The 27,499-nt window shown below is 43.1% G+C and overlaps 1 protein-coding gene across 1 annotated transcript in view; it reads left to right on the top strand.

The window, feature by feature from the left end:
* The first annotated feature begins 2,668 nt into the window (after positions 1-2,668).
* ALATS (Alanyl-tRNA synthetase) overlaps positions 2,669-27,499 on the top strand; it is a 56,909-nt gene continuing 32,078 nt past the window's right edge. Inside the window, exons 1-4 of the mRNA XM_086523583.1 lie at positions 2,669-2,875; positions 3,062-3,300; positions 3,861-4,001; positions 4,688-4,834. Of these exons, the coding sequence (XP_086379709.1) occupies positions 2,713-2,875; positions 3,062-3,300; positions 3,861-4,001; positions 4,688-4,834 (690 nt within the window). The 5' untranslated portion in view covers positions 2,669-2,712. The remainder of the gene's footprint in view (positions 2,876-3,061; positions 3,301-3,860; positions 4,002-4,687; positions 4,835-27,499) is intronic.

The following is a 27,499-nucleotide window of genomic DNA, read 5'->3' as shown; positions in this document are numbered from 1 at the left end:
GAGGATTGGATTTACTTGGAGCCAATCCCCCCTCCAAAATACTTTTGTATTATAGATTATCCCTTGAAGAGATACTTGATACAATACATATTTTGTGTTCCTTGAGACCTTGTTGATGCTATGAAGATGGTAAGCTTCATGCACCAATATTATGCCCGTAACTAACTTGCAAAAGCATTAACTTGTCCCCGGCCTCAATCCCAAGACCTCAAACACCTTCAAAGGTGGAGAGAGCTAGTAGGGAGTGAGGGAAGGGAAGAGGAAGAAGAAGTAGCATATGAGAAATAAGTACTTCCCCCCGGGGGATTCACCATAGAAAACTTATCGCACCATGTAAGTTCAGGGGAGGGGTTTTTTTAAAAAGTTACATACGTGTATAAGTTAGGGGCAGGCCTCTAATAACTTATCTCCCAAGCTTAAAAATAAGGCAGGGGGATATCATATTTATGGGGGGGGGGGGGGGGGGGGGGGGGGGGGGGGGGGGGGGTGACCCCGGTTGATTACTTATAACGATTGGTCACCAATGTGCACTAGAACTTGAATGAATTTTGGTGAAGTTTTTTATCAAGTCACACATCAAATTTTGCGGTCATAGATAAGGGCTGATTTGGAGCAAGTCAAGGGTTGCTTTACGCCAGCTTTGGATGGGTCAGAGTTGGACGAGTAGCCAGAGTGCAGATTGCGGGAACATAGTTTGAAAGTCAAACTAAGATACATTGATGGTACATCTAATTATCAACAGAAGTGGTTCCTTAGTACGTTGCCAGTCACTATGCTACACACTCTTTTACTAGTTTTACTCACTTACATCATGTGAGACCTAAATTTTATATGTAAGATAAGTGTATGATAGTTTTCTTTATCGATTGTCATATAAGCGTAGAAAAGGGAGTCACATTCCCTAATATGAGTCATATATAGGGGTTTTATCACAGTTGTCCGCTCGCGCAGGTGGCGTTCTATTTTTTATATAGAGTGAATCCCCCGGGTACTTTCCTCACCATAGATTATTGTTGGAGCTTAGCTTAGCATAGTAATATAGGTGGTAGAGAAGATGATCATGCCATTGATGCTTAACTCTTGGTTGGATTTGCATTCCATAGCCAAGAGGTGTTGGTGTAGGCTCTCTACTTCTCAAGCTTGGAGAAGGAGATGAAGTTCTTGCTCAACAGAATGAGAGATTGTGTGAGTGTGCGTGTGAGAATGAGCAAAAAGGAGAGCCCTAGCATGCCTAGATCGACCCCTCTCTCTCCTAGCACTAGCTTGCATCCCATTAGCTCATGCCAAGGCTGGCCAATCACAAGCTATGGTCAAATCAAGCAATAGGGGTAGCATTTGGACAAGCGTCCTTCTTTCCCCCTTTGAAGAGATAGAGCTTAATTAATTAATTACATACATCTAAATTCTCATTGGACCTCCCTAAGGGCCATCCAACAGGCTTTAGTCACATTAAGAGGACAACCTAGCTAGGGGCTTGACATGTGTTCTTTATGCCTCTTGTGGAGAGGGCTTGCCTTGAGTGTGTGTGTGTGTGTGTGTGTGTGTTTTCTCTCGCATGTCCCTACCTTTAGGGCTCATTCCCTCCTTTGTAGGGATCATCTTTGACTTGAACACCACAAGCACCTTGGTCATCAAACATGACAAGCACCTCAAGCACCTTAGTCATGAAGCACCTTAGTTATTAAGCACGACAAGCACCTTAGTGAGCTTAAGCACGATAAGCACCTCAATCACATGCCTATCTTGTCTAAAGTCTAAAGTACCTAAAGGTCCTAGGTCTAATGACTTTTAACACTAACCTTTGGAGATCTTTAATGACGCTAATTCTAAGGTCTTTTAAGCTCCATTATCTTCTCATTGCTCTTTGGTAGACCATCTCTTTTTTGGACCCTCAATGAGATGTAGCCTTCTCTCCTTTTGGTCCCGTACTCAGATAAATGTAAACTACATATCTATATTCTAACTCTTGTTCCCATTCATTTTCCACATTAAATGATCAGTTCAATATGAGAAAATCATTTGAGATAGGTAGATATTAGATTTTATGACACTCGTGTCGCGTGTGAGAAGAGCCTAAAATAGCAATGCAATGCATAAATTGCCATGTTCATGTAGTTTTTGAGATGGGAAATCGAAGACAAAGGTCTTCCATGCCAACATAGTTGGCTTATTTTCACTACCTTACCAAATTTCACCTTGCATTATGCATGTTCCTCCCTGTGTTTATGTATTTATGTTGAAGGGAGTATTACCAAAAACTCCTTAAATCTACAAAAATCCCATACCCTTGTAACTTATAAAATTCTCTCAAATTTGTATAAATCTTAGCAATATGCTCCTTTCATTTAGCCAAATTTCACTTCAAAATTTTTAAAAACATCTCTCAATACATTACATTTTAGAACTTTTGATAAAAACCAATTGTACTCTAGTGATTTGGCATGTTAGCATGAGGAATTTATAGGTCTTTTGAACACACGAGATGGAATAGCTCATGATTTTCACATGTAAATGCCATATTTCTTGATCCAACAGTGATAATTTTTCTAAAACAAGTGTAAGAACCAAGTGTGCGACTAATTTAGGTGAAGAAAGTGTAGCAGTATAAGTCTTTTGGCAAATCTCCGTTATGTTCATATGTGCAGACCCAAAGTTGGCTTATTTTCACCGCATATATTCTATAAGTCTCTCTCTCTCTCGTTTTAGACCAGCATGCCAGGGATGCCGCAGGAGGAGGAAAATGCTGAGCTGCAGTGGTCTGCTCCTCGCGTCAGGGACGCTTTCACCTCCTTCTTTGTCTCAAAGGGGCATACGGTGGTAGAGTCGAGTCCGGTTGTTCCCCTCGATGATCCTACTCTTCTCTTCGCCAACTCGGGTATGGCTACCCCCTCTCCGCTTGAATGGTAGTTCACGTAAGCACGATAGGATTACTCAGCCCGTAGCACGACCTGCAATTGTATCTCCGTTGCATCTTTTTCCTTGTTGCGGAGACCCAACTCACAGTCTTCATATCAGGTCTCATGGCGGGCAAAGAAAGAAGCTGTTGTGCTGTTTTTTGCAGGCATGAACCAGTTCAAACCTATCTTTCTGGGGACGGTGGACCCAAGGACAAAGCTGGGTCAAATGAAGCGGGCTTGCGACACACAAAAGTGCATCCGTGCAGGTGGAAAGCACAATGACCTTGACGATGTTGGGAAGGATACATATCATCACACTTTCTTTGAGATGTTGGGCAATTGGTCATTTGGCGACTATTTCAAGCATGAAGCTATTGATTGGGCTTGGGAGCTGCTAGTAGAGGTATGCGTCATATAGTCCTTGTTGGATCAGGGGTTAGCATGTTTTGGTGCAAATTCAATGCTTGGTAGCTGGAAGCTACTATTAAGAATCATACTCTCAGATCATGTGTGATTGCTCTATTGCAGATATAGAGTGTTTACTTGCACATATTCAAAATGTGGAATGTGTCACCCTAAAGCAACCTTGAAGCTTCATTCTTTTTGGTGCAAACTCAATTTTTCTATAGCTTGAAGTTGCTGTTATTGATCACTCGTGTACAAGTATCTGTGGTTGCTTTATGGAAGCTACATTGGTTCTACTTGCACAGCCCTAGAGTACCCTTCAAGCTTGCTAACCTTTTGACTAAACTTTGAAAGTGATATGCAAAGATGTGCTTAGCAACCATCTGATTTACCAGTGTTAGAAAGTTACCTGATCTTGTAGCACAGTAGATGGCACTTATAGTTCTTGCACGAGGTCCCAAAGGGCAACCCTGTGACTTCTAAGTGAGTTGTAAAGCTATCATTGGGGAGAATGCTGGATGGGGCTTTTTGACCGACTTCTTGGCTTACTTTGAACAGGTGTACAAGCTGCCTGCTGATCGATTATACGCCACCTATTTTGGGGGTGATGAAAAGCTTGGGCTTCCTGCAGACAATGAAGCTCGAGATTTATGGCTCAGATGGTTACCTGCAGGGCATGTTATGCCCTTTGGTTGTAAGGTTTGCTCTCATCATGAAAGGTTTTTACACTGTCACATTGCCATAGGGATCCTTTTAGGCTAGGCAGCTGTGAATGTCTCAGGAAATCTTTTTCTGAGCTCAAATCTAGTTCATGGAAGTCTTCTTATAGTTTCAAAATTATGCAAATATAGCAAATTCGTAGTTGTTGGATGTGCAAAAGTAGGTGGCTATTGACAAGTAAGTTAATAATGATGGCAATCGCTTGGAGTGTAAGTTGTGACAGGCCAAACAAAGTTTATCTCATTACTTAAGATTGCCAAATTATGTGTCTCTACTAAGAGTGCAAGTTTAACTAATTATTACTAGGGCTTTTAACTTTGATATGAGGATATGGGGCTTGATTTGTCAACTTTTCACTAGTGTAGGGATGTGTATGAGAGTGATTTATCTGAATTTATAGTGGCAGTTTTACTTTTGAGTCATTTCTAAGCAGATTTGAATCTTTCTGTGTGCTTAAACAGTCCTCATTTGCAAGTTGCCATCTCTTGTTCATAGCTGCACATTTGCTGTCTAGATTTACAAAGGCTATCAAGGAGTACAGCTCATATTTGATAACGAGTCAGAGCCAACGAGGCCTGTACTCTAATGTCTCTTGTGTGCATGTGTATGTTGTCTAGAGCAAATCACTTCAAGGTTCTATTTTTTTAACGGATTTTGTTTTGCAGGACAATTTCTGGGAAATGGGTGATACTGGTCCTTGTGGTCCATGCACTGAGATACACTTTGACCGAATTGGAAATCGAGATGCTTCATCTCTCGTAAATAATGATGATCCTACATGCATTGAAATTTGGAACCTCGTGTTCATGCAAGTAAGATTTCCGTTCACCTTGTAAATGAAGAAAAAGGATAGGGAAAAGCCTAATTATGGCATAGTGTAGTATTTTTTGCTTGTGCACACTTATGTTTTTGTGCAAGGCTGGTCTAAAGTTGGCAATTTTTCTCTACTATTGCACTATTCAGACCTAAATGGTAACTCAATAGTTGATGTTTCAGATTTACCACAACTTACTCAGGAGGTTAAAAGTTTGCTTAGGCTTAGATTTCTAATTGGGTTGGTTCAGAATCAAGTTCTTGACTAAACAAAAGAGCTGGGTTGAGGATGAGCACTTGTTTATTTAGGAACACAATTTTTGCACAGCCACAATGTCGCACGTGAGCTATAGTAGATGTAGCAGGCCAACTTTCTTAAGGAGCTCTGCCTTATTGACCTGGCATTGAGTGCACCTCTTCACATAGCTCTCCGTACAAGAGCGCATCCTTGGCCAATAGAAATATTGTTTGAGCAATGCTAAAGTTTTTTGGATGCTTGGGTGCCTAGCGCTAGGAACATCGTGGCATCCGAGCAAAATCCTTTGTCAAACCTCATTGATTTCTGGCACATAGAATTTTCCATTTCTAAACAAGAGTCCACCTTTAACGAAATATCGTCTTTGTCTCGTCTCTTCAACGCGACTTACTTGGGTCTGTGAATCACCCAAGCCTGTATTCGAGTCACATCCCACTTTGACCTCATTCCATATCTTGCCAAATTGTCTATTGGAATGACATAGACCTCGAAGAGAGAGAAACTTGTCAAGATTTCAGTCATAGACAAAGCATTAACCTCAAGAATTCGATTGAATCTATCAACAACATTGCTAGATACTTTCTTGTAACGGATCTCAAAATCAAAACATAAGGTTAACCCTTTTGGACTTCCAGCCTGTGAGATCATGCTAATCATAGACATTGTGCAAAGAGTGGTTGTATGTCCATGCAACAAAGGTAGAGCTGTACAAATAATGCTGCCACTTCCTCAAAGCGTGCACTACAGCACAAAGCTCTTTTTCATACATTGGATAACGCATTTCGGCGTCAGAAAGATTCTTGCTTTTAAACGCAATAGGACGTCCATCTTGATATAGCACTACACTAAGTGCGTAATCACTAGCATCTGTCTCAACAACGAATGGCTTGTTAGGATCCACAATATGTAGTCTTGGTGCAGTAGCCACTAAGTGCTTCAATGTCTTATAGCCTTGGTGCAGTAGTCACTAAGTGCTTCAATGTCTTAAAGCTCTCATCAAGACGCCCATTCGAGACAATAGGAGGGTTACCTTTATGATGAGGAACTCTTCGGTTCTTTTATCCCTTTTTAAAAAAGGTGTCAGTAGAGCAATAACTTTAGAGTTGTCCTTGATGAATTTGCAAAATAATTAAGAAGGACTTGGTGCACGTTCTTCAAAATGGGCTAGTGTTTGCCACAAACTGCCGACGTATCAAGCCATGGAAGACCAAGAGGGTTGGGACTCCCTGAGTTTAACTCTAGCCAATCTACAGATCCCGACCGAGGGGCCCAAACTCTAATAGGAGTAGAAGAAGTCCTCACCAACTTATAGATTCTTGCGGAGTGGCCCCATTATCAAAATGGGTTAGGATTTATAAACCCCGACCAACTTACAGAACTCTGGCCAAGGGGCCGAAGTTAAAATAAAGCAGGACACACACACACACACACGTAAAAGGAAATGACGTGGCGTGCTGTACGAACCTCTGCGAATTGCGCAAGTGACAGATGATGTGGCAGCAACGTATGGATAGCCCTCTGGGCGATTGCTTTTGGACCAGATGCTTTTAGAATTGTTGCTTTTCATGTAATTGCTTTGGTACAAGCCAAGGGCCTTTAAATACGTGTTGTGGACTCTCTCTTGGAGTCTACCCAAGAGAGATGCAAAGCAGAGCCACATAATTGTACATTGTGAAGCAATATAAAGAAATATTGAAAGGGGGTCCATCGTTTGGGGCCTTCGCAGTCTGGGAGTGGAACTCCGCCACTCTGTGTCGTGTGGATTCTATGTTTCTTTTCGTTCAGTTGTTTGAAGTGCTAAACGTTTGTCTCAGTTGTTGGCATGTGGTGCCGTCTCGTTACAGTGGTATCAAAGCTTCAATCGTGTGCTTTTCTGAAAGCATACTAGTCCTCCCAACAACAAACAAGGCAAGGTGGCATTTCTATATGTCACAGAATATCCGCAATTTTTCCTTGATGAGCTTCGCGATATTCTCTTGAAGCATCCTCAGCAGAATCTTGCAGTTCTGGAAAGCTTTTAACAGTATTTGAATTACATGTTGCCTTCTCTATTGCCTTCAGGCTTTTCCTCCTCCTTCGACACCAAAAAGCACAAGGGCTTCTAATCGGCAACCTTCTCAATCTTCGATTTTGATCGGGGGAGTTTTAGGGACATGGTTCAATCACCTGCGAGTCCTCCACCGCCATTGCCGCCTCCTCCCAGGTACAATGGTTGGAGCCCTTATGGTTCTCCTTATTATTATCCACATCTTGGAGTTGCACCGAATCAACCAAAGGACTTTAAGGATGGCGGATCTATAGTTAAACCTTCTCAATCTTCGATTTTGATCGGGGGAGTTTTAGGGACATGGTTCAATCACCTGCGAGTCCTCCACCACCATTGCCTCCTCCTCCCAGGTACAATGGTTGGAGCCCTTATGGTTCTCCTTATTATTATCCACATCCTGGAGTTGCACCGAATCAACCAAAGGACTTTAAGGATGGCGGATCTATAGTTAAATTTTTCACCTTTTTTGGCATGAAAGGTCCGAAGAAAGCCTCGCAGTTCCTCCATCAATTTGACAACATCTATGCCTTGGGGAACTACAGAGAAGAGTCAACGATCTCTTGAGCCGCGGGATTTCTCAAAGATAATGGTATGCAATGCTACCCAGGCGCTTGCTCCAAGGATTTGTTAGACTTTCAAGAATATTTTTGCTTGGACTCACATGACATCCCTATTTGAAGTACAACTTCTGCCAAAATGGGGTGACTTGAAAATGCTTGCCACAGAAATAGTGGAAGACTACAACCAAAGGCTCCTCGATGTTTACCTTCCGGTGTCTTTCTACAAGCTGATTACATTGGAGGACCAATGTGAGCGCTATACAATTTGCTGCCATCATTCCTACAAGAATATTGTCTATCTAAACAAGTATCTACTATGCAACAACTGATAGACCAGGTTGGTTACAAACTTATAAAAGGAAAATTGGAATTTGCTACAAAAGAACAACCGACCAACACTTAGAATCCTTGACCACAACGAACAAATTCTCAAGATTCTCGTGACAACTCGACGCAATTGGCAATACCTCCTTTGACTCAACGCTAACAAGACACCCTACTACAAGAAGGCCGATGCTTTGAATGTTTCTAGATGGGACACACAACACTTGTAGGCTGAGGGACCTAAACTCTATTAGGAGCAGCAGAAGAAGTCCTCACCAACTTACAGATTCTTGCCAAGTGTCCTTATTATTAAAAAGGTTTAGGATAAAAAATCCTAATCCCTGACTAACTTACAAAATTGTGGCCGAGAGGCCCAACTTAAAATAAAGTTGGACACGCATGAATTGCAGAACTGACAGATGACGTGGCAGTTGTCACAAAGGGATGACGGGAAGAGAAATGGCCGAGGGGACAAGAGAAACTGTAAGGATTCTAGGTACTAATCCTTAATTAAGTACTTAAACTCATGATTAAGACTTAAGAAAGTGAACTGAACTTAGAAACAAGACTTAGAAGACTGTGTGTTTGATTGATTGATTGTGTGATACAAGGGCTCCTTATATAGGAGACGAAGAGACATAAATGAAAAGACACGTCTCTTGGTGAAGAGACATGACTTTAGACGTAAAGACACATCCTTTCGGCAAAGAGCTGCAACCATTGGGCGAAGAGTCGCACCCGTAGAGCGAAGGGGTGTGACCGGTCGTTGAAGGAGTGTGGCTTTTGGCGAAGAGATGTCTTTTGGGCAAAGGGGTGTGACCATCCAAGCGCAGGGGTCCTCCTTGGCATGGCACTTCGTGTATCTGCAACTAGGAGTAGATGTATTGCTGTTAACATAGTCACAATCGTGACATTCCCTCCCATTTAAAATGAGAGCCCGTGTCAAAGAAATGACTTCTGATGTTGATAGAACTCTGGAAAAGCATTGAATCTTCGAAAATCTTTAATCTTTGAGTTATCTGAAACCTTTGTCTTGAACCGTTGCTTCTTGCGAAACCTTTTTGCTTTGACTGCTAAGTCCCATATCATTGCATTGTTCAAAGACTTTTTAGAGGAATGTGGCTTAATCAGGTTGACTGCAACAAGAGGTTGATCTTCAAAATTCCTTGTGTGATGTAAGCCTTCTGGTTCAAAATCTTCCAATAACTGTGAAATATTTGGCAAAGAGGAAATCTTCTCAAGATATTCTTCAGATGGGATAACTTCAACTTTAGTAATCTCTGGAGAGGATTTTGGCTTGAAACTGTAATTATCTTCCAATAATGTATCCCAAAATTCTTCAGAATCATCTTCTGGAACTGTAACTTCATGACTTGTAATTGGCATATCATCATCCAATAAAGAATCAAAGAAAGCATAGTCGTCTTCAGACTCGAAATCTGCAACTATATCTTTATCTTTGTCTTCATCAATTGATTGAGGAGTTGAGGAGAAGTTAATGAATTCAAAAATTCATCAATAATAATATCTGCATCTGTATCGGAAATTATATTCGTTTCATAATCCACTGTACCATGTTGTTTGACTTGTACACGTGAGACTTGAATCACTCTTTCCGCATGAGAAAGCCCGTGTAAAGTCAATTCACGTCCATCTTTGAACAAATTGATAGTATGTTCTCAAAAGCTAATTGCTAGATCATATTGAAATAACCAATGTTGACCAAGAATCATGTCGTAACAAGATAAAAGCATGACTTCGAAATCCAATTGATTTGCATAAGTTTGAATCTCAAACTGCAACTGTCGACTGTCTGATCACAAGTCAAAATTGATCCATCTGCTAATTCCACATCATATAAGTGAGATGTCTTCTGAGTTGGTAAGCCAAGCTGTTGAACTATCTGAGTGCTGACGAAATTATTCGAGCATCCGTTGTCCACCAAAATATTGATGGAGCGACCATTGAGCCTTCCAAGAAGGCTCAAAACTTGCTTTGAGAGAGGCTCCAAAACTGAAGAATTGCACTGAGCATGCTTCATAAGAATAGTCGTATCCGTGGAGACACGAATCGTATTGACCACTGATTTTCCTTTATCCTTAGTAGAATCTGGTTGTTCAAGATTCGATGATGTTTCCGCGTTGGAATTTCTTTTTAAATTAGACGGATTTGGTCTCTTTGGACATTGGTACCATCTATGGTCACCACCGCAAATTGTACATAATCCTTCCTTCTTTGAAGTCGAAGATCCATTTGACGAAGAGCCTTGTTGAGTATTGGAATGCCGATCTTGAGAAAAATCACGTCCTTTACCTCGATCAAGTGGAGGAACATGTGAAGAAGATCTGCTTTCAGATTGTCGATCTTGAGAATAGAACCTTGGAGTTGAATAAGGTTGCGTTGCTTGCTGTCTGAACTGAGACTGATGTTGCTGACTTTGGCTATAGTTGTCTCTGCGATCGCGCTGTGAAAAGCGAGCGCTATTTGAAGATCTGTTACTAGGGAGAAAATTCCGTGTAGGGCGTCGATTATCGCCAAGACGCTCCACATAGGCAATTTGCAGTATCCAAAGTGGTAGGGTTGTATTTGTGCACATCGTCCTTCAGGTTGGGTTCGAGTTCGTCGATAAAGCTGTGAAGTTTATCAGAGGGACTAAGGGTCTCTATCTCCAGAGTTAGCCTTTGGAACTTTGTGATATACGCGGCCAAGGAACCTGTCTGGCTCAGGCAGCGAAGAGAGGAGCGGGCATGAAAATCTGCATTGGCAGGTTTGAACGCCTTGCGAATAGCACGCCGGAATTTATCCCAAGAAGGTGTGTGTTTACCATCAGCCACCCGTCGTTGCCACCAAAGAAATGCTGTGTCTTTGAGCACAGAACTAGCAAGTGCAACTCTTTTACTCTCGACCAAGTCTGTGTTCGATAAGTAAATCTCCACTTTGAACAGCCATTGGTCCAGCATGCGCTTGTCGTGGCGACCAGTGTATGGTTCCGGCAGTTTAACATCAAGCTTCTTCTTCTGTGCAGCATTAAAATTTTTATAAAGTAATTGAAGTTCGCGATTGTCTACCTCTTCAGTTGGGTCTAGTTCATTTGGTTCGTCCATTGAAGCTTCGGAAGAAGGTGTTGAAGATGCTGCATTAGTAGTTCGAGAAACAGTAGGTCGACTTCGAGAAGTGTTTTCCGTGTGCATCTCATCCAAGCGAGTGTGAAGTGATGCGAGGCTTATGGAAAGTGTGGCCATCTGCTCCTTGATAAGAGTAAGGGCATCGTCAGATTGACCACCTCCGTCCTGAGAATTCGGCATGGTTACGCCTTAAAAGGAACTAACAGGTGAGGGAGCAAGTTTTGGGATTAGGTTTTGGGAAGAGACTCTTTTGGGAGTACGTCAATGTAGCTCAAGTATGGCACTGACACGCAGAACTCGTTGGCGTCGGCATCCATGCAACTGAGCACGAAGAGGAGCACCTAGAGCACCTAATAATTTTGGGGCCTTTTAAGTGATTAAGTGTGTTCACATGGGCTTTAAAAATTTAGGGCATGTCAGTCAATGTTGGCCGGCCACTTTGGCATTGAAATTTTGGGCTTTAAAATTTACGTTGGCTGTTGGCTAATGAGTTTACGCTATTGGCTGATTTACGTAAAGAGTTCAGTAGCGCAACATTTCATCATTGCCCAACGATTTGGTAATTCAGCCCAGCGTAAAGAATTTCAGCATTCAGTGTTTTGGGAATTTCAATGCAAAAGCAAAGCAGCCAGCGAAGGGGCAGCCCAGCAGCGTGTGAATAATTTCAGCCCAGCGATTCAGCATGGTAGCGCTTGGTAAAGGCACTTTCAGCCAGCGAAGGAAGGCACAGCCCTCTGGGAGTCTTTTGGCGCCAAGGGATACCGCCCAGGTGAAGGGGTGCTGCCGGGCGGATTTGATGACTGTTCGCGTGAAGGGGTGTGATCCTTGGGAAGGGGTGCGAACTCTACAAATTGAAGGGGCACGTAATAAGCAATCGGCGAAGAGGCACTTTGAGGAGGTACGGATGGCTACCAAAAGGCACAGCTTGATGAAGGGTGCCGATGAAGAGGTGTATCGCAAGGCTTCCATTAAGAAATTTTCGCACGCACATTGGGTATGCCATCCCTCCGTACATGAATCTGTAGTAAGTATGTAAATGGTAGAGTTTAGGAATACCTCACATTAAGCTGGTAGCTATTATGCCATTTTTCCTCTGCTTCCATACAACACACTAGGTGAGTGTCGCGGGTAGGGTTGGCAACGGCGAGGCTAAGTAGACGCCAAGTCCAAAGGCCCGGTAAAAAAATTTGCTCTGATACCACTATGAGGATTCTAGGTACTAATCCTTAATTAAGTACTTAAACTCATGATTAAGACTTAAGAAAGTGAACTGAACTTAGAAACAAGACTTAGAAGACTCTATGTTTGATTGATTGATTGTGTGATACAAGGGCTCCTTATATAGGAGACGAAGAGACATAAATGAAAAGACACGTCTCTTGGTGAAGAGACATGACTTTAGACGTAAAGACACATCCTTTCGGCAAAGAGCTGCAACCATTGGGCGAAGAGTCGCACCCATAGAGCGAAAGGGTGTGACCAGTCGTCGAAGGAGTGTGGCTTTTGGCGAAGAGACGTTTTTTGGGCGAAGGGGTGTGACCATCCAAGCGCAGGGGTTCTCCTTGGCATGGCACTTCGCGTATCTGCAACTAGGAGTAGATGTATTGCTGTTAACATAGTCACAATCGTGACAGAAACTGAACCGACCAACTTAAAGAACTTATGAAGCATTGAAGCGAGGGGCCAACACCCTAAAAGATAGAAGCTTGGACTCTGGGAGAGATTTCCGTAAATTGCGTTGACATGTTGACGTCGCAGGCTGTCAAGCAGAGGCGGTGGGCAAACATTTTGTCACAATTTCACTTCCAGATTGTGCATGTTGAGGGATAGAAGAATGTGGTGGCAGATACAGTCTCGTAAGCCTTTGGTTTTGGCTATTGCGGCGGTTCATCACCATAGCTTCGAGGATATGGTAGATCATTACGCCACAGATGTGGATTTTGCAAATATCTTTGATCGATTACAGAGTGGGGAAGTGGTTGTGGGCTATTCTCTCAAGGAAGGCTATTTGATGTGGAAAAACTTCTTGTGTGTTACATAAGTGTTGCGGAATAAGGTTTTGACAGAATGCCACTGTCCACCTTTTTCGGACCATCACGGGATAGAAATTACCTTGAAAGGTGTGCAACCGTTTTTCTATTGGCTGAGGCTCAAAAAGGATGTGGATGGGTTTGTTTGCAGTTGTTCAGTATGCCAAAAGGTCAAGTTTGACAGGCATAAGACACGAGGTCTTTTGCAACCTTTACCTATACCTAGCCGACCTTGGGAAAGTATAGCAATGGATTTCATTTTTGACCTTCCCAAGACTCAGAGTGGGCACGATGGCATTTGGATAGTCATCGATAAATTTAGCAAGCAGGCTCATTTTGTTTTGGTAAAGAAGATAGTTAAGCCAGATCATTTGGCTAAATTGTTTCTCACAGATATTTCGACTACATGGCATGCCTAAGTCTATAGTTTCAAATAGAGATTCGTGTTTTATTAGTTTGTTTTGGAGGGCAACCTGCGATAATATTAGTACTCGGTTACAATTCTTGTCTTTCTTTCCATCCATAGAGGGATGGACAATTGGAGATAGCAATTTCAGTGGTTTTGGATGTCATGTGACACATCCCAACCCTGTGTCCGTGGACGAGCTACACCACAGCAGGGTTCAGTCAGTCCAGTCAGTCTAGATTTAGCAATGATCTGGCACTTTTGTGAGTCTATTCGTAGAGCGTGCATGCCCAGTCACTTAGCATACATGCATATCCTCCGGTTGCACACAACATGATCATCAGTTTTCCCTTCAGAATCCATCAGGTTCAGTCCGGGAATTTTCCAGTGCATTTAGCCTATTTTCTCTATTTTTGACATTTTTCACTTATTAATTTTAAGTGACTTTCCAACAAAAGTAGGTAGGGCAATTTTGCTAAGTTAATATATAAGCAAACCCAAGTTAGCAGTAATTGGCAGAAGAGGCAGCAGGGCTTCCCGCTCAACAGGCAACTTCTCAGCAGTACCCCCCCTCATGACCCCCTAGCGTTTTTCAAGCAGATATTATCGCCATTCTTCCCTCATCCTTGTCGTTTTCTACCACAGCAGATTCCTAGCATCAAGTCCCATTCCTTGGCGTTTCCATCTCCAGTAGCCATTGCCATAAACCTCCACTGCTTGGCGTTTTCAGCCCTTACCGGCAGCAGCATCAGGTTTCTACTAACGCTAGCCACCCATTGCAGATTCCCAGCGATTTCATCAGATCATCCTCGCATGCATCAGGCACTTCAGCGTTTTGGCTTTGCAACATCAGATCAGCCTAGCGTTTTTGGCTAGCAGCAGGACCCACCAGCGTTTTTCAACCTCAGCAGACATCAGCCTTTGGTAGCGTTTTTGCAGCAGGTAATCAGCCCGTCAAAACGCAGCCCTTGACTTGCAGATCTGCAGCGTTTTCAGCCTGCAACAGCCATATAAAAACGCAGCCTGATCCCCTTGACATCAGCGTTTTTATTCAGCCAAGAACCATGGACAAAAACAGTCAATTTCAGCCCCGAAACAGTCCACGAAATTCAGCCAATAGAAGATCACAGATTTCAGACTAAATCGTCGTCGTCATCACCGTCGTCGTCATCGGCATAGTCCAAGTTGCATCAGTCCATTGCATATGCATTGTACACCTTTGTGCAATCAAAGTAGACCGCTCTCACCGACGAGAGTGGGGCCTTCGGAGGAGGGTTTTACAAACTCTCGGGTGTCGTATCTCTTCTCTCTCCTTCTCTCAGTCTCATTCACTTGCACGCACAATATCCACTCACTTTGTTCGTGATCATAGCACTCTCCATCAGACGGAAGGCTCTCCTTCCCTAAGAACTAAAAGGAACCTTGAGCAATAAAGATCATTAATCTTGAGAAAATACAACATTCATTCCGCTGCACCTAACATTGGACTTATTGAAGTCTTACATCTCTGATCAGAAGGCTCAATGGGAGAAGTATTTGCCCTTGGTGGTGTTTGCCTACAACAATACAGTACGTATGCCTACGGGGAAGGCTCCATGCCATTTGAGATCATCGAGGGTGCTAAGAAGGTTTCACCTATTTTAAGCACCAAGGATAAGATTTTTGAAGCATATATTTAGGATGTGGACATTGCTTTTGCAAAGGTGCACAAGGCTCTTGAAAAGTCCCAAGCATGGCATAAGAAGGCAACGAACAAGCATCGACGTGACTTGCAGTTGAAGGAAGATGACTGGGTGCTTCTATGGTTTGAGAAGGCACGCCCATGGAAACGAAAGGGTAAGGAGGGACTGACTTTAAAGTTGAGTATGTGATACTATGGCCCTTTTTTTAAAGTTGAGTATGCGATACTACCAGATTCAGGACAAGATAAATGATGTATCCTTCAGAGTGAAGTTACCAGATACTTAGAAGATTCACAATGCATTTCATGTGAGTCTATCAAGACCTTTCAAAGATGAGGTGCCAGTGGACAGGGAGCCAGAGGAGCAGCCCAGAGTGGAAGAGATAAGAGGAAATTCTCATTCCAAAACATGTCTTGGCTCACAAGGAAAGGAAAGTGAAAGGGATCATATGATAGCGCGTCTCAGGATCCCGACGATTGAGACTAACGTGCCAACGGACAGGGGCGGCTAGCAAGGCTACCCACAGGTCCCAAGGCACAAGGAAAGAAAGTAAAAGGGAATCAACTGGTAGATTAGAGAATTCCATAGATCCAAATTGAGGTGCTGAGGATAGGGAGGCCAACAGGACAAGAAAAGAACAGAAAGGTAAGCTAGGTCCATCAAATAATTTGGTCAAGGGTACTTTTGGCCCTCGATGCAAAGTGGATGGAGGAGGAGAACCTCGCAAATTCTCTTCAGAGAGAGGTGTACCTTGAAGCTTTTGGGCTCTTAGTAGTGTCTATTCCAAAAGTTACCGATGAATGAGCAGGTTGAATCTGGTGCAATGCGGACTGCACAAGAGGGGAGCCACTCCACTCCCTGTCATAGATTGCCTAGATTGAATAAAGTCACTGATTTCTCTTTGAGATTTTAGGGTATTGATGAGCTGGTAGTATTTTGCGGAACGACTTTATGAACTGTGTGCACTGAATTGGAAATTTCCTTGATTGAAATGAAAACATGTGCTCTTTCATGTGTGTATTGTTAGAGACATGTAGAGAAAGATGAAATGTCTGCAATATTTTGTCTGATGAGTTATAGGAACTTAGTGCATCTAGACATCCGTTAGTGATAATTAAGATCTGGATGTGATGGCTAAGTGAATGAAGAATGAATGTGATTTGAACTTAGTGCATATAGACATTTGTGAGAGATCAGTGAGATCAAGATGTGATGTTTAAGTGAAAGAGATTCTTGATATCTATCTGGATGAGATGACTGGATACTGTTGTGAATGCATCAAGAGTTTTGAAGGATGAGATGGCTGCACAGTGATCTAAGTGCATTAAGAGTTCTGGATGGAATGAGATGGCTAGATTGAATGATTGAAAACACAGTGTTTGGTGTGAATTACGTGTCTGATTTTGTGGATTGCATGCTATGTGGATGTGCCGTCTTGTGGGGATGGTCATGGGCATGGTTTGCTTGCTTGAAATGTGAAATGAAAAGATATGAATCTGAAAGTAACAAGATTTAGTAGATTTAAACATCCGGAAAAAGATTAGCGTGGTCTGGATGTGATTGCTAAATGGTTACAATGATAAGGATTTATATTTGAGACCCTCGACAGAAGTGTGATTGATCAATGACTGATGTCTTTGTAGAATTGCTGGATGGGTGGAGTTTGGTGCATGAGTACATAGAGTCAGTGTCTACTGAAGAAAGTTTTTGTCCTTTGGCTGGTCTTCTAGGTGTAATCGAGGGCGACTACAATTCTTTCAAGAGGGGGGAATGCCACAAAGTGATGACGTGCCATGACCAACTGGAAGAGAAATTGCTGAGGAGACGAGAGAAACTGAACGGACCAACTTAAAGAGCTTATGGAGCACCGGCAAGGGGCCCAAAACCATAAACGAGAGAATCTTGGACTCTCGGAGAGATTTTTGTAAATCGTGCTGACATGTTCACGTGGCAGGCCGTACGGATTTTCGTGTTTTGCGCTATTGGTGCCACATGGCAGGCTGTACGGATTTCTGCAAATTATGTTGGTCGAGAGCAAATGGTCAATGCGCTTTTAGAATTGAAGCTTTCCAGGGCTCTGCTTTTAGGCATCCCATGTAAGTTTAAACGAGCCCTTGGGACTCTCACTCTGCAGAGCACCTGGACGCAGAGTATGAGAGCAGAGGACCCTCGGAAGTTGTCTTTTGTCGTGAGCAATAATAAAGAAATACCAAAAGGGGCGAGTGGTTGTGGGCGCGGAACTCCGTCATGCCGTGTTGACTCTCTCTCTCTCTCTCGCGTAAAGTACAGTGATTTTGAAACTTCTGTTCGTCTGTCGCCATTGATTTCTCGCTTGAAGTGTCCAAGCCGGTAACAACATCAACGTACGGACAACCCTGTGTGTGCTTGCTTTTGGACGAGATGCCTTTAGAATTGTTGCTTTTCATGTAACTGCTTTTGTACAGGTCAAGGGCCTTTACATATGTGCTATGGGCTCTCTCTCTGGGAGTCTACACGAGAGAGATGCAGAGCAGAGCCACTGAGTTGTACCTTGTTGAAGTAATATAAAGGTAGCCATACAACGACAGCCTTGAGTCTTGTTTCCTCTGTCTCCAGATCCATCTTGTTGTTGGTAGGAGATGCAGTTCGGTATTGCCTATCTTGATTCCGTGCCAATGGTCTCATGTGCAGGAGTAGTTGGCGATGTTAGTAGCAGTTGTAGTTGTGTGTACCTCAGATGCGAAGTGGATGGAGGAGGACCTAGCAGATACTCCTCGGATTGTGAAACTTTACCTCGATGTTTTGGTTTAGCATAGTCTACTCCAAACAGAACCCAGAAATTCAGCTTGGCCGGATCTGGTGCAGTGGGATGCACAAGAGGGGAGTCACTGCGCTCCCTTGTCAACAGATGCCTCGATTTTGATACTAAAGTCACTGATGTCTCTTTGAGCTTCAGGGATACTGAGAGCTGACAATATTCTGCTGGATGACTTTATGAAATGGAATTCCTGATTATGATACTGATTTGTTCTTGACTTCTTGTGAGTGCAGGAACTGATAGACGAAATGACTGCAGCATTTTGGTTTGATTGATCTCGAATAGACATGGTTGCAATAGGGGTTAGTCAATCGGACATCGATGAGGTCCCGATTGGACCTAGATGTGATTGCTAGCTACATTGCCGATAAATCATGGTCTAAGATCCGAATGAATGTTGAATGTCCTGTGATGTCCTGTGATGTCGTGTGATGTGACTGTCGATTTTGTACATGTGCTAGATGTGTGTTCCTAGTACGTAGGTACTAACAGTCAGTGTCTGCTAAGACGGTTTATGGCTTTTGTCGGTTTTGCAGGCGTAATCGCGGTCGATTACAATGCTTTCAAGAGGGGGGTATGTCACAAAGTGATGACATGGCGGACAACAAAAACCCTAAAATTCCTGCAAACCCTAATTTTTGCCAAAAACCCTAATTTCCGAAAATCGCGGAGGCTTTTTTTTTTTTTTTGAAATGATGAGCGACGCGAATTTTGCTTTTTTTATATAAAAAAAGAAAAGACTCTCTAAAGAGAGAGAGAGGACTATTGCTTTTGATTTTAAAAGCTTTTGGGGCTCTGCTTTTGGGCATCCCTTGTACCTTTAAATATGTGGAGAGGGCTTCACTTCTCAGAGCATCTGGACGCAGAGTCTGAGAGTGAATCCCGACCCACTCTCTTGTACTTTGAACTGATTAATATAAAAAGAAATACCGAAAGGGGCGCCAGTCTTTGGGGCCAATATCTCTAGGCACGGAACTCCGCCGGGCCAGTGCAAATCTATTGTGATCTGTGAATTGTTTTGAAGTGGTTATTTGGTGATGTCGCTGTTGATTCTTGACTTGGAGTGTCCAAGTCTGTTACATTCCCTATTCCATTCGGGACGGTTATCTCTACCACCATTAGGCTATATGTGTGGCGGAACCATTAAGAAAGAAGATCATGGATGAAGCACACGCTTCGCCTTATGTGGGTCATCAGGGTATTCTCCCTACGACCTTAGCAATGGAAAGATATTTCTTTTGGCCTAGCCTTAAAGCAGACATTGATAAGTATGTCAGGGAATGTTTGATTTGCCAAAAAGTGAAGTATGATCGGCATAAGACGCCTGGGTTGCTACAACCTTTGCCTGTGCCTAATGAACCTTGGGAAAGTATTGCCATGGACTTCATCATGGACCTCCCTAGAACTCAGACTGGAAATGACGCGATTTGGACCATTGTGGACAGGTTTAGCAAGCAAGCACACTTTATACCCGTCAAGAAAACGATCAAAGCAGATCATATGGCTAGGGTCTTCCTGACACAGATCTTTAAGCATCATGGAATGCCTAAGTCAATTGTGAGTGATCGAGATCCTCGCATGACAGGAAATTTTTGGCGTGCCTTGATGGATAATCTTGGTACAAAGCTGAATTTTTCATCTGCCTACCATCCTCAAACGGACGGGCAAAGTGAGATAGCCAATTCCATAGTATTGGATATGTTAAAAGCTTATGTGTCAGACCGGCAATCTGATTGGGAGAAATATTTGCCTCTTGTCGAGTATGCGTATAACAATACCATACACTCATCGACAGGGAAAGCACCTTTTGAGATTCTCTATGGTAAGCCTTTGCTTCCACCCATCCTTTTAACTAAGGATAAGATCTTTGCAGCAGATGAATTTGTCCGGGATTTGGACACCGCCTACGGACAAGTTAGGAGAGCTATTCTACGCTCTCAAGAAAAGCATAAGAAAGCTGCAGACAAGCACAGAAGGAATCTAGACTTAACAGTCGGACAGTTAGTCTTACTCAAGTTTGAGAAGGCAAGACTTAAGAAACAAGCGTCTCATAAGGGGAAAGTGGTAAGACTTTCTACCCATTATTATGGGCCGTTTAAGATTACTGAGCGAGTGAATGATGTCGCTTTCCGATTAGAGCTACCGCCTAATTGGAAGATCCATAATGCTTTCCATGTTAGTTTACTCCGGCCGTATGTGGGACTGCCTCCGAGCCAGCCTAGCGCTGAGGAACCTCCTGAGGTTGAGGAAACAAAAGAAATACTCCAACCGGAGCAGATAGTAAGTCATCTGGAGCCGTCTCTCAAATCCGGAAAGATAACACGGAAGTATTTGGTTAAGTTTAAGAACTATTCGAATCTAGATGCTCAGTGGATGACACAGGAGGAATTAGCAGCTTATCCCGAGATACTGGAGGTATATGTCCAAGCACTACAGTTGAGGTCAACTGTTTAGAAGCTAGAGGGATGTTGCTAATTGGACTATTTTCTTATTTTTAATGATTAAATCTCTTTTTTAGGATATTTTATTATGTGCACTAAGAACTGTTAAAAAGATTGTAGCTACAGGAACTGCCATCAGGAACGGACAACTCTGATGTGTCATTTGATGGGTGACGGTAAACATCGCGAAGGAGTTTCCGTAAGTTCGGTGGAAAGGGCCGGGTTACGAGTGCCTCTGATGCGTCACATGATGGGTGACGGGTGCACCAGTAAGGGGGCATCCCGTAGGCTAAGGAGGAAATCCGAACTGAGTAAGAAAATACGCGTAAGAACGCAAGCATAAGAATAAAGATGGGTTCAATGAAGCTTTTTACGAAAAGCAGGAACAGTTGCGGGAGGACAGATGTTTTCCCGCGAGGAGTCTGTGTCTGCATTGCATCTGTGTCGTGTCCTGCACCCGGGGACGCCTAGAATGTGTTCGTATGGCATTGTTTTCACTAACTAAGTGAGTTTTTAAAGTTTGAACAGGTTCACACTTTATTTTATTAAAGTGGCCTGGTCACTTTTATTTTATTAATAAAAGCCTGGTCACTTAAAAGCAAGCAAGGCCCTTAAAAAAAAAAGCTAGTGCTAAAACCTACGCAGGGGGGCTGAATTGCGATCTCCCTCTCTCCTCTCTCTAAAAAATGCGATTTTCTCTCTCCTCTCTCTAGGAGCGCCAAGCTCTGCTTTTGGACCCCTATTCCTGCCGGGTGTTAGACCCTATAAAAAGGGTAGCCAGCGTTTCAGTTTAGAGAAGCCGGGAGCAGCAGAGGAAGCTAGCGTTGAGATTCTGGAGTAGAGGCTGGCGACGGAACTTGCAAGTGTTCGCGTGACGATTGAGTACGAAGGTCGATCCTCCGAGCAAGGAGCGACAGGTATAAGGTGTTGATACGCATTGAGAATTGTTGCTTCATGTGGTTTGTTTTGCAGGAATCTCCCGTCTTACGGAAGGCCCTTCACGGGAAAGTATGGCTTCACGTCTAAGTCCCTCACGGGAAAGTACGGCTTCTCGCCTAAGTCCCTTACAGGAAGGACGGCCTTGTGCCCAAGCCCTTTACGGGAAAGCACGACTCTCGGGTCTAAGATTACAGAACGGAGTGGTTTCCTCGGGTTCTCATGCTTGTATAAGAATTCTCCCTGAATAAAAGAATACTCTTAACGGGGGGGGGACCAGCCCATCTTCTGGTCCCCAATACTGTGTCGATCTTCTCCCTTCTCTCCCTTTTGCAAAGTATATTATTTTTCAGATTTCTAAGTGCTCGTGTACGCTCCTGTTTTGTGACACTACATTTCCAGAAGCATGTATATCTTGGATTCCCATCATAGAATATATGTGATATCAGGAGATACCGCATGTATTATTGGCATGCAAGCGAGGTCGCTTGCAGTATTTCAAGGGTGGGTGTGTCACCAGGAGGTGTATTTTTCCTGCTGCCTTCTGTAAATAAGTACTAAATATTTTTATTTATTTTTATTTTTACTTGTTTTCCGTGGAACCTGCGTTTTCAGCCCTCGCCAGGTTTGAACAGCTTTTTCTTTGGGGCCTACAGGGTGTCGGTCTCGTGTGCGCAGTGACATTAGTCGTTGGATGCATCTTGTTCTCTTTCCTTCTCAGTGCTCTGTGTAAAGTTAAGAGGTAATTGAAATAGTACCGCCCTCTACGTTGTACAGGCCGGTTATATTACCCCCCCCCCCCCGGTCCTCTCGGCTAACCTTTTAAGTTGAGCATGCCATGCCACAAACTTGTGACATCTTCTCATAATTGGATCCATTTATCAAATGGAACGTATGGGCTTTTGCATCTTGCTACAGCTTCTCGACGTTCGGCAGCCAAAACAAGCTCCCTTCTTTAGTGCTTCAACAATGACAACATTCCTGGCTTTCTTCTTCTCTTAGGCACCACGAGGAGTGGTGTTGAGAGAAGGTCTCGACAGCAACTTGGCCTTTTGCTAGAGTCGAGGCCGCTTTTTTGAAGTGCCCTCACCGGATTGGTGATCAAAGATCTTTTTCTTCTCATAATTAGATCCGTTTATCAAATGGAATGTACGGGCTGTTGCTTCCTCAACGTCAGTTGGCGCCTTATCTTTTATTAAGGCCCATTGATTATCCTCATGCAAACCCAAGAGATACATATGTACAGCGTGCATAGAATCCACCTTACAAAAGGTGAGTGCTTCCTTGAAAGTCGTAGTATACTTGTCAAGAGGAATATACGTTGATCTAGGCTTTGAGAAGTTCTTATAATCCATGTATAAAGAGCGTGCTTGAACTGGAATTTGAGTGATACCTAGGATCTCTCCACATTGTGTATCTGAGTTCGAAGGATCCATGGCGAAATCCACGGAGAACTTGAATTTCTGCACATAAAGGGTCCCTTTAAGAGTTTTTGAAAAGCTCTCCGTGTCAGCAAGTGCTTTCGGAGCAGTACAGGTGATGGCGGGAGCGCATGAGCGCGAGCAAATGGGAGAGAGGATGCTTGCAAGAGGTAAGAGTACTCTAAGAGTCTGTCTTTTGGGGAGCGTTTAACTCTCTGTAATGAGTTCTATAGAGTTGGAGATTTTCACATACATTGAAATGTGGCCCAACTTTAAAAACAATGACTGGCCTTAATCGAAGAATCGAGGAAATTTTTATTGAAAATCATCAAACGTAAGTTCAGAATATCTGATTTGGAGTGCGAAATCACAGTAAAATCAGCAAAATTAGAACCGTGTCTCTGATTTTTGTCGAAAATTAGCAATAAAATTGTGTAATTTGCTGTTTTCACTGCATAATTAGTAAAATCTATCTTAAATCTCTGTTTGTTTGCTGCTCTGATTTTTGTCAAGAATTAGTAAAAAATCAGCAAATTCTAAAATCATCTCACTTGCACACATGCTGAAAAGAAGTAAAAGGCATAATTTAAAGAAGCATTTTCAGCAGTTAGCACATGAAAATTTTAATAATCCAATGACTAGCCATCCATAGGTGTGCACACAATCCTTCTAGTAGCCAAGCCGGCTGTGATACCATGAAACAAACTCATGAGAGGATCTTCCTGCTACCTAAACCACCTATGGAACACATGTTGGACGAGCCACCCGACCATAGCCGCCATCTACCCCCTAGCTAGGGCCATTGCCTAAGGACATAGGCGTGCACCCATAGGACAGAGCATCCCATGTTGGAATTAGGGTTGCAAGAAAACACACACAGCTTGGAGAAGATGAAGGAAGGTCAAGGCAGAGAACAAAGAGTGCATTACTTTGTGTGCAATGGAAAGATAAGATAGCCCTAGAGTGATGGGTGTATATACAATGCACGGGGTAAAAGAGGGAAAAAATGCCTCGGCGGTCCTAAGTGTGTTCACACACATCACTACCACATGTATATGGTAACAATTCCCCCCTGGGAGTGATGCAATGAACGAGAGTTGGCACACAAGAGTAGCCATGCCCCAAGGACATGATCAGTCCACAAAGAGGAGTAAGCCCAAAGCTTCGTCAAGGTTGTCCTGTGTTGGCACATAAGCCAAGCTGATCTCTCCTGTTGAGAGCCTCTCCCTGACATAGTGGAATGCACCTCGATGTGTTTTGTGTGAGCATGAAAAACTGGCAGTTGAGGTGCATACGCTTTGTTTACAGATGATACAACCTGCTGTAACCTTTGGTTTCAACACTATAACCAATAAAAATACATTTGACAGCCTTATCATCCAATTTCTTGCGTTGCGTATGTGGCACCAAACCTTATGCCAAACAGCCAAAAACACACGTGCTCAATAGAAGGCTTTCTATCATGCGATGCTTCATAAGGAGTCATAGACTGCAAAGCTTTTGTAGGACACCTGTTAAGCACATAAGTGGCACACATGATGGCCTCAAGCCAAAACGAATGCGGCAAAGCTTGACTTTTGAACATACATCGTGCCATTTCGGTAAGTGACCTGTTTTTCCTCTTAGCAACACCATTTTGTTGAGCCGTATAAGGCACTGTACATTGGTGTTTTATCCCACGACTAGCCAGAAATGCATTAAATTCATGAGATATATACTCCCCCCCTTGATCAGAACAGAGGGTGTCCATAGTACATTTTGAGACATTTTCAGCCATAGCTAAAAATTGTTTGAAGCACAAAAATACTTCGAAGTTCGCCTTAAGCGGATACACCCATGCATGCTTGGAGTAATCATCAATGAGAGTCACGAAGTAAAGGTAATTGCTCAAGGATGGAGTTTGCATGGGCCCACAAACATCAGTATGCACATTGTAACCTCCATGTGGCCCTAATTGAACGATCCTTTGGAAAAAATACATCCTTCACAAACATGTTTGACAGGTGCTTCAAGAGGTGGTAGAGAAGCAACCATATCAGATTTCTGCGAACGTAGCAAAATTCAGATACCCAAAACGAGCATGTCAAAGTTTTGCATTTGAAATAGCCTTTTAATCCACAACAGCATTTGTAAAATTCCACCCACACTTGTCATACAAAGTGAGCTTATACAGTCCACGACATAAAATGCCAGATGCAACAATTTCATCAACCGAAACTGAGATCATGAACTATACATCTATCATCCACAAATTTGACAACAAGACAAAGTCTAGCAAGTGCAAATTCAGACAAAAGGTTCTTTTTGATACCAGGTACATACAATGCATCAACAAGTGTGAAAGAACTGCCATTTGCAGTAGTAAGCACAATCTTACTAACTCCCTTGACCGGATAAGAGGCGTTGTTAGCACAGTACTAAATTCCCATGAGGGACATCCTCGAGAGATGTAAACAAGTCACGATGAGAGGTAATGTGCTTTGTAGCACCACTGTCAAAGTACCACACTTGAGCATCTGCAGCAACTGACAAACATGCATCATGGACAGAAGGATCATAAGTGCACTCTGCACTAAAAGTCCATTCTGCATCAACATCAGCATCACAGTCTCCTTTCACAGAAGACTCAACAATAGTTGATTTGTAGTGGAATCAGCATTAGTAGCAGAACTAGCCTCTTTCTTCTTAGCCTCTTTGGCCTAGGACACTGCTCGATCAAGTAATCATTAGCTTTACAATAATGGCAACGCATCTTCTTTTTTTCCTTGTCACTAGAATTCCCAGACGAATTGTTGCCAGCAGAAGCATTAGAAATAGTTGATCCACTCACAGAAGAACCATGAGAAGTGGCTACATTGCTGTTACCACCTTTTCTTTGAGGAGCAATAAAGGCCTGTTCAACTGTACGTTGTCTAGTCCTGTTTTTTATGGGAAGAGACTTTTGCAACAGGAATGTGCATAATGCATCAAAGTTGACAACTTCAGGATTTCCTTGGGTCATAAGTCTCCAAGTACTAGCAAAAGCCTAGTAAGAATCTAGCAAGGTATCAAGAATAGTCTGCATAAGAGAACTGTCTGAAATGACTTCACCTGCAGATATAAGTTGCTCATTGATATCCTTGACACCAGCAAGGAAAGTGTCCATATCATCTTCCTCATGCATAATCTTCGACTCCAGCTCTTTACGCAGCAATGCAATTTTTGCCTCATTGCGACTTGCATAAAGACCAACCAGAATATCCCAAGCATGTTTTGCAGATTTTGCTGAACGAATGTGGGGAGTAATAGTGCGCTTCACAGACAACGCAATCAATGCATGAACCTGCACATCCTTTACATCCCAACGAGCTTGCTCAGTCGTAGGCATAACAACTCTGGCAGCAACAATCCTGCCACCAAAACCTGTAACATCCTCAACATTGCCTACATCCTCAGAACCAGGACGCACATCAATGCCCTGCACAATATTCCAAACGCCCTTTGACACAAGGACATGTTGCATCATGTAAGCCCACATAGGGTAATTGTCCCCATTCAATCTGTCCTCAACAGCAAACATCTTACATCTATGTTGTTGTCAGCCATGGCGAATGCTGCACTTGATATGAAAACTGTCCAAAAAGAGGAGAAACGAGGCGAAAACATGCTATATAGCACAAACCGTAGAAGATTGTAAGGGACCTATTATGCAGAAAACGACATTGACAAAAATTTTGCACAAAATGACGAAATTGCTTGCGCAATATTGCCTGTAGTGGAAAGGAGGAGCCTAAATAAAAAATATGAGCAGAATCTTTGTCGACCTGCGAACGCTCGCCAAAGCTCACAGAAATCGAAGAAAGTGAGCAGGCGTGTGCTGGAGCTGCTGGCGACTAAGCCCGGGAGGACGCAACCTGCTCTGATACCAATTGTTGGAATTAGGGTTGCAAGAAGAGACACACAATTTGGAGAAGACGAAGGAAGCTCAAGGCACACAACAGAGTGTATTACTTATTGTGCAATGGAAAGATAAGATAGCCCTAGAGTGATGGGCATATATTCAATGCACGGGGAAAAAACCTCCTAGTGAGGGAAAAATGCTCCGGCGGTCCTAAGTGTGTTCACACACATCACTACCACATGTATATGGTAACATCCCATACCACCTGGCCTCACCCCCTTGAGGTGACCTCGCGCGCTCTAGCCCGACTGGCTAACCACGGTCACTTTGCCAGTGGAGGTAGATGTCTACAAATAAGGCTGAGGCCTCCTTTTATAAGTGACCCGCCACACTTGCAAGGTTCACATTGTCCGCTTGGACACTGGGCACCCATCTGACGGTGTCATAGACTAGGTCTCCTCTTCTGTGTTTGGGGACATAACAACAGTTCACACCCCCAAGATATTCCATGTCAATATGACACTCTAAACTCAAGGAAAATCATGCCACGTGCCATTGAAGCTATAACTAATCATGAATGTTCGATGAATGATCAAGCATATGCCAGAACTCGATGACATCCTGATGTTATAGGTTGTATAACCTATAGGCACAAACCAAACTGAAGTTCATAGTCGCACAAGAAGAAGCAAGCCAAAACATGGACTAGATTCCATGACCCCCTGTAGCATGTGGAGATGCAATAATCAATCATTTGAT

The sequence above is a fragment of the Adiantum capillus-veneris genome, chromosome 11, assembly GCF_014529385.1.
Source record: "Adiantum capillus-veneris isolate H3 chromosome 11, ASM1452938v2, whole genome shotgun sequence".
Taxonomy (NCBI): Eukaryota; Viridiplantae; Streptophyta; class Polypodiopsida; order Polypodiales; family Pteridaceae; genus Adiantum; species Adiantum capillus-veneris.
The sequence above is the reverse complement of the archived record's forward strand: the minus strand, read 5'-3'. Positions and strand labels throughout refer to the sequence as shown.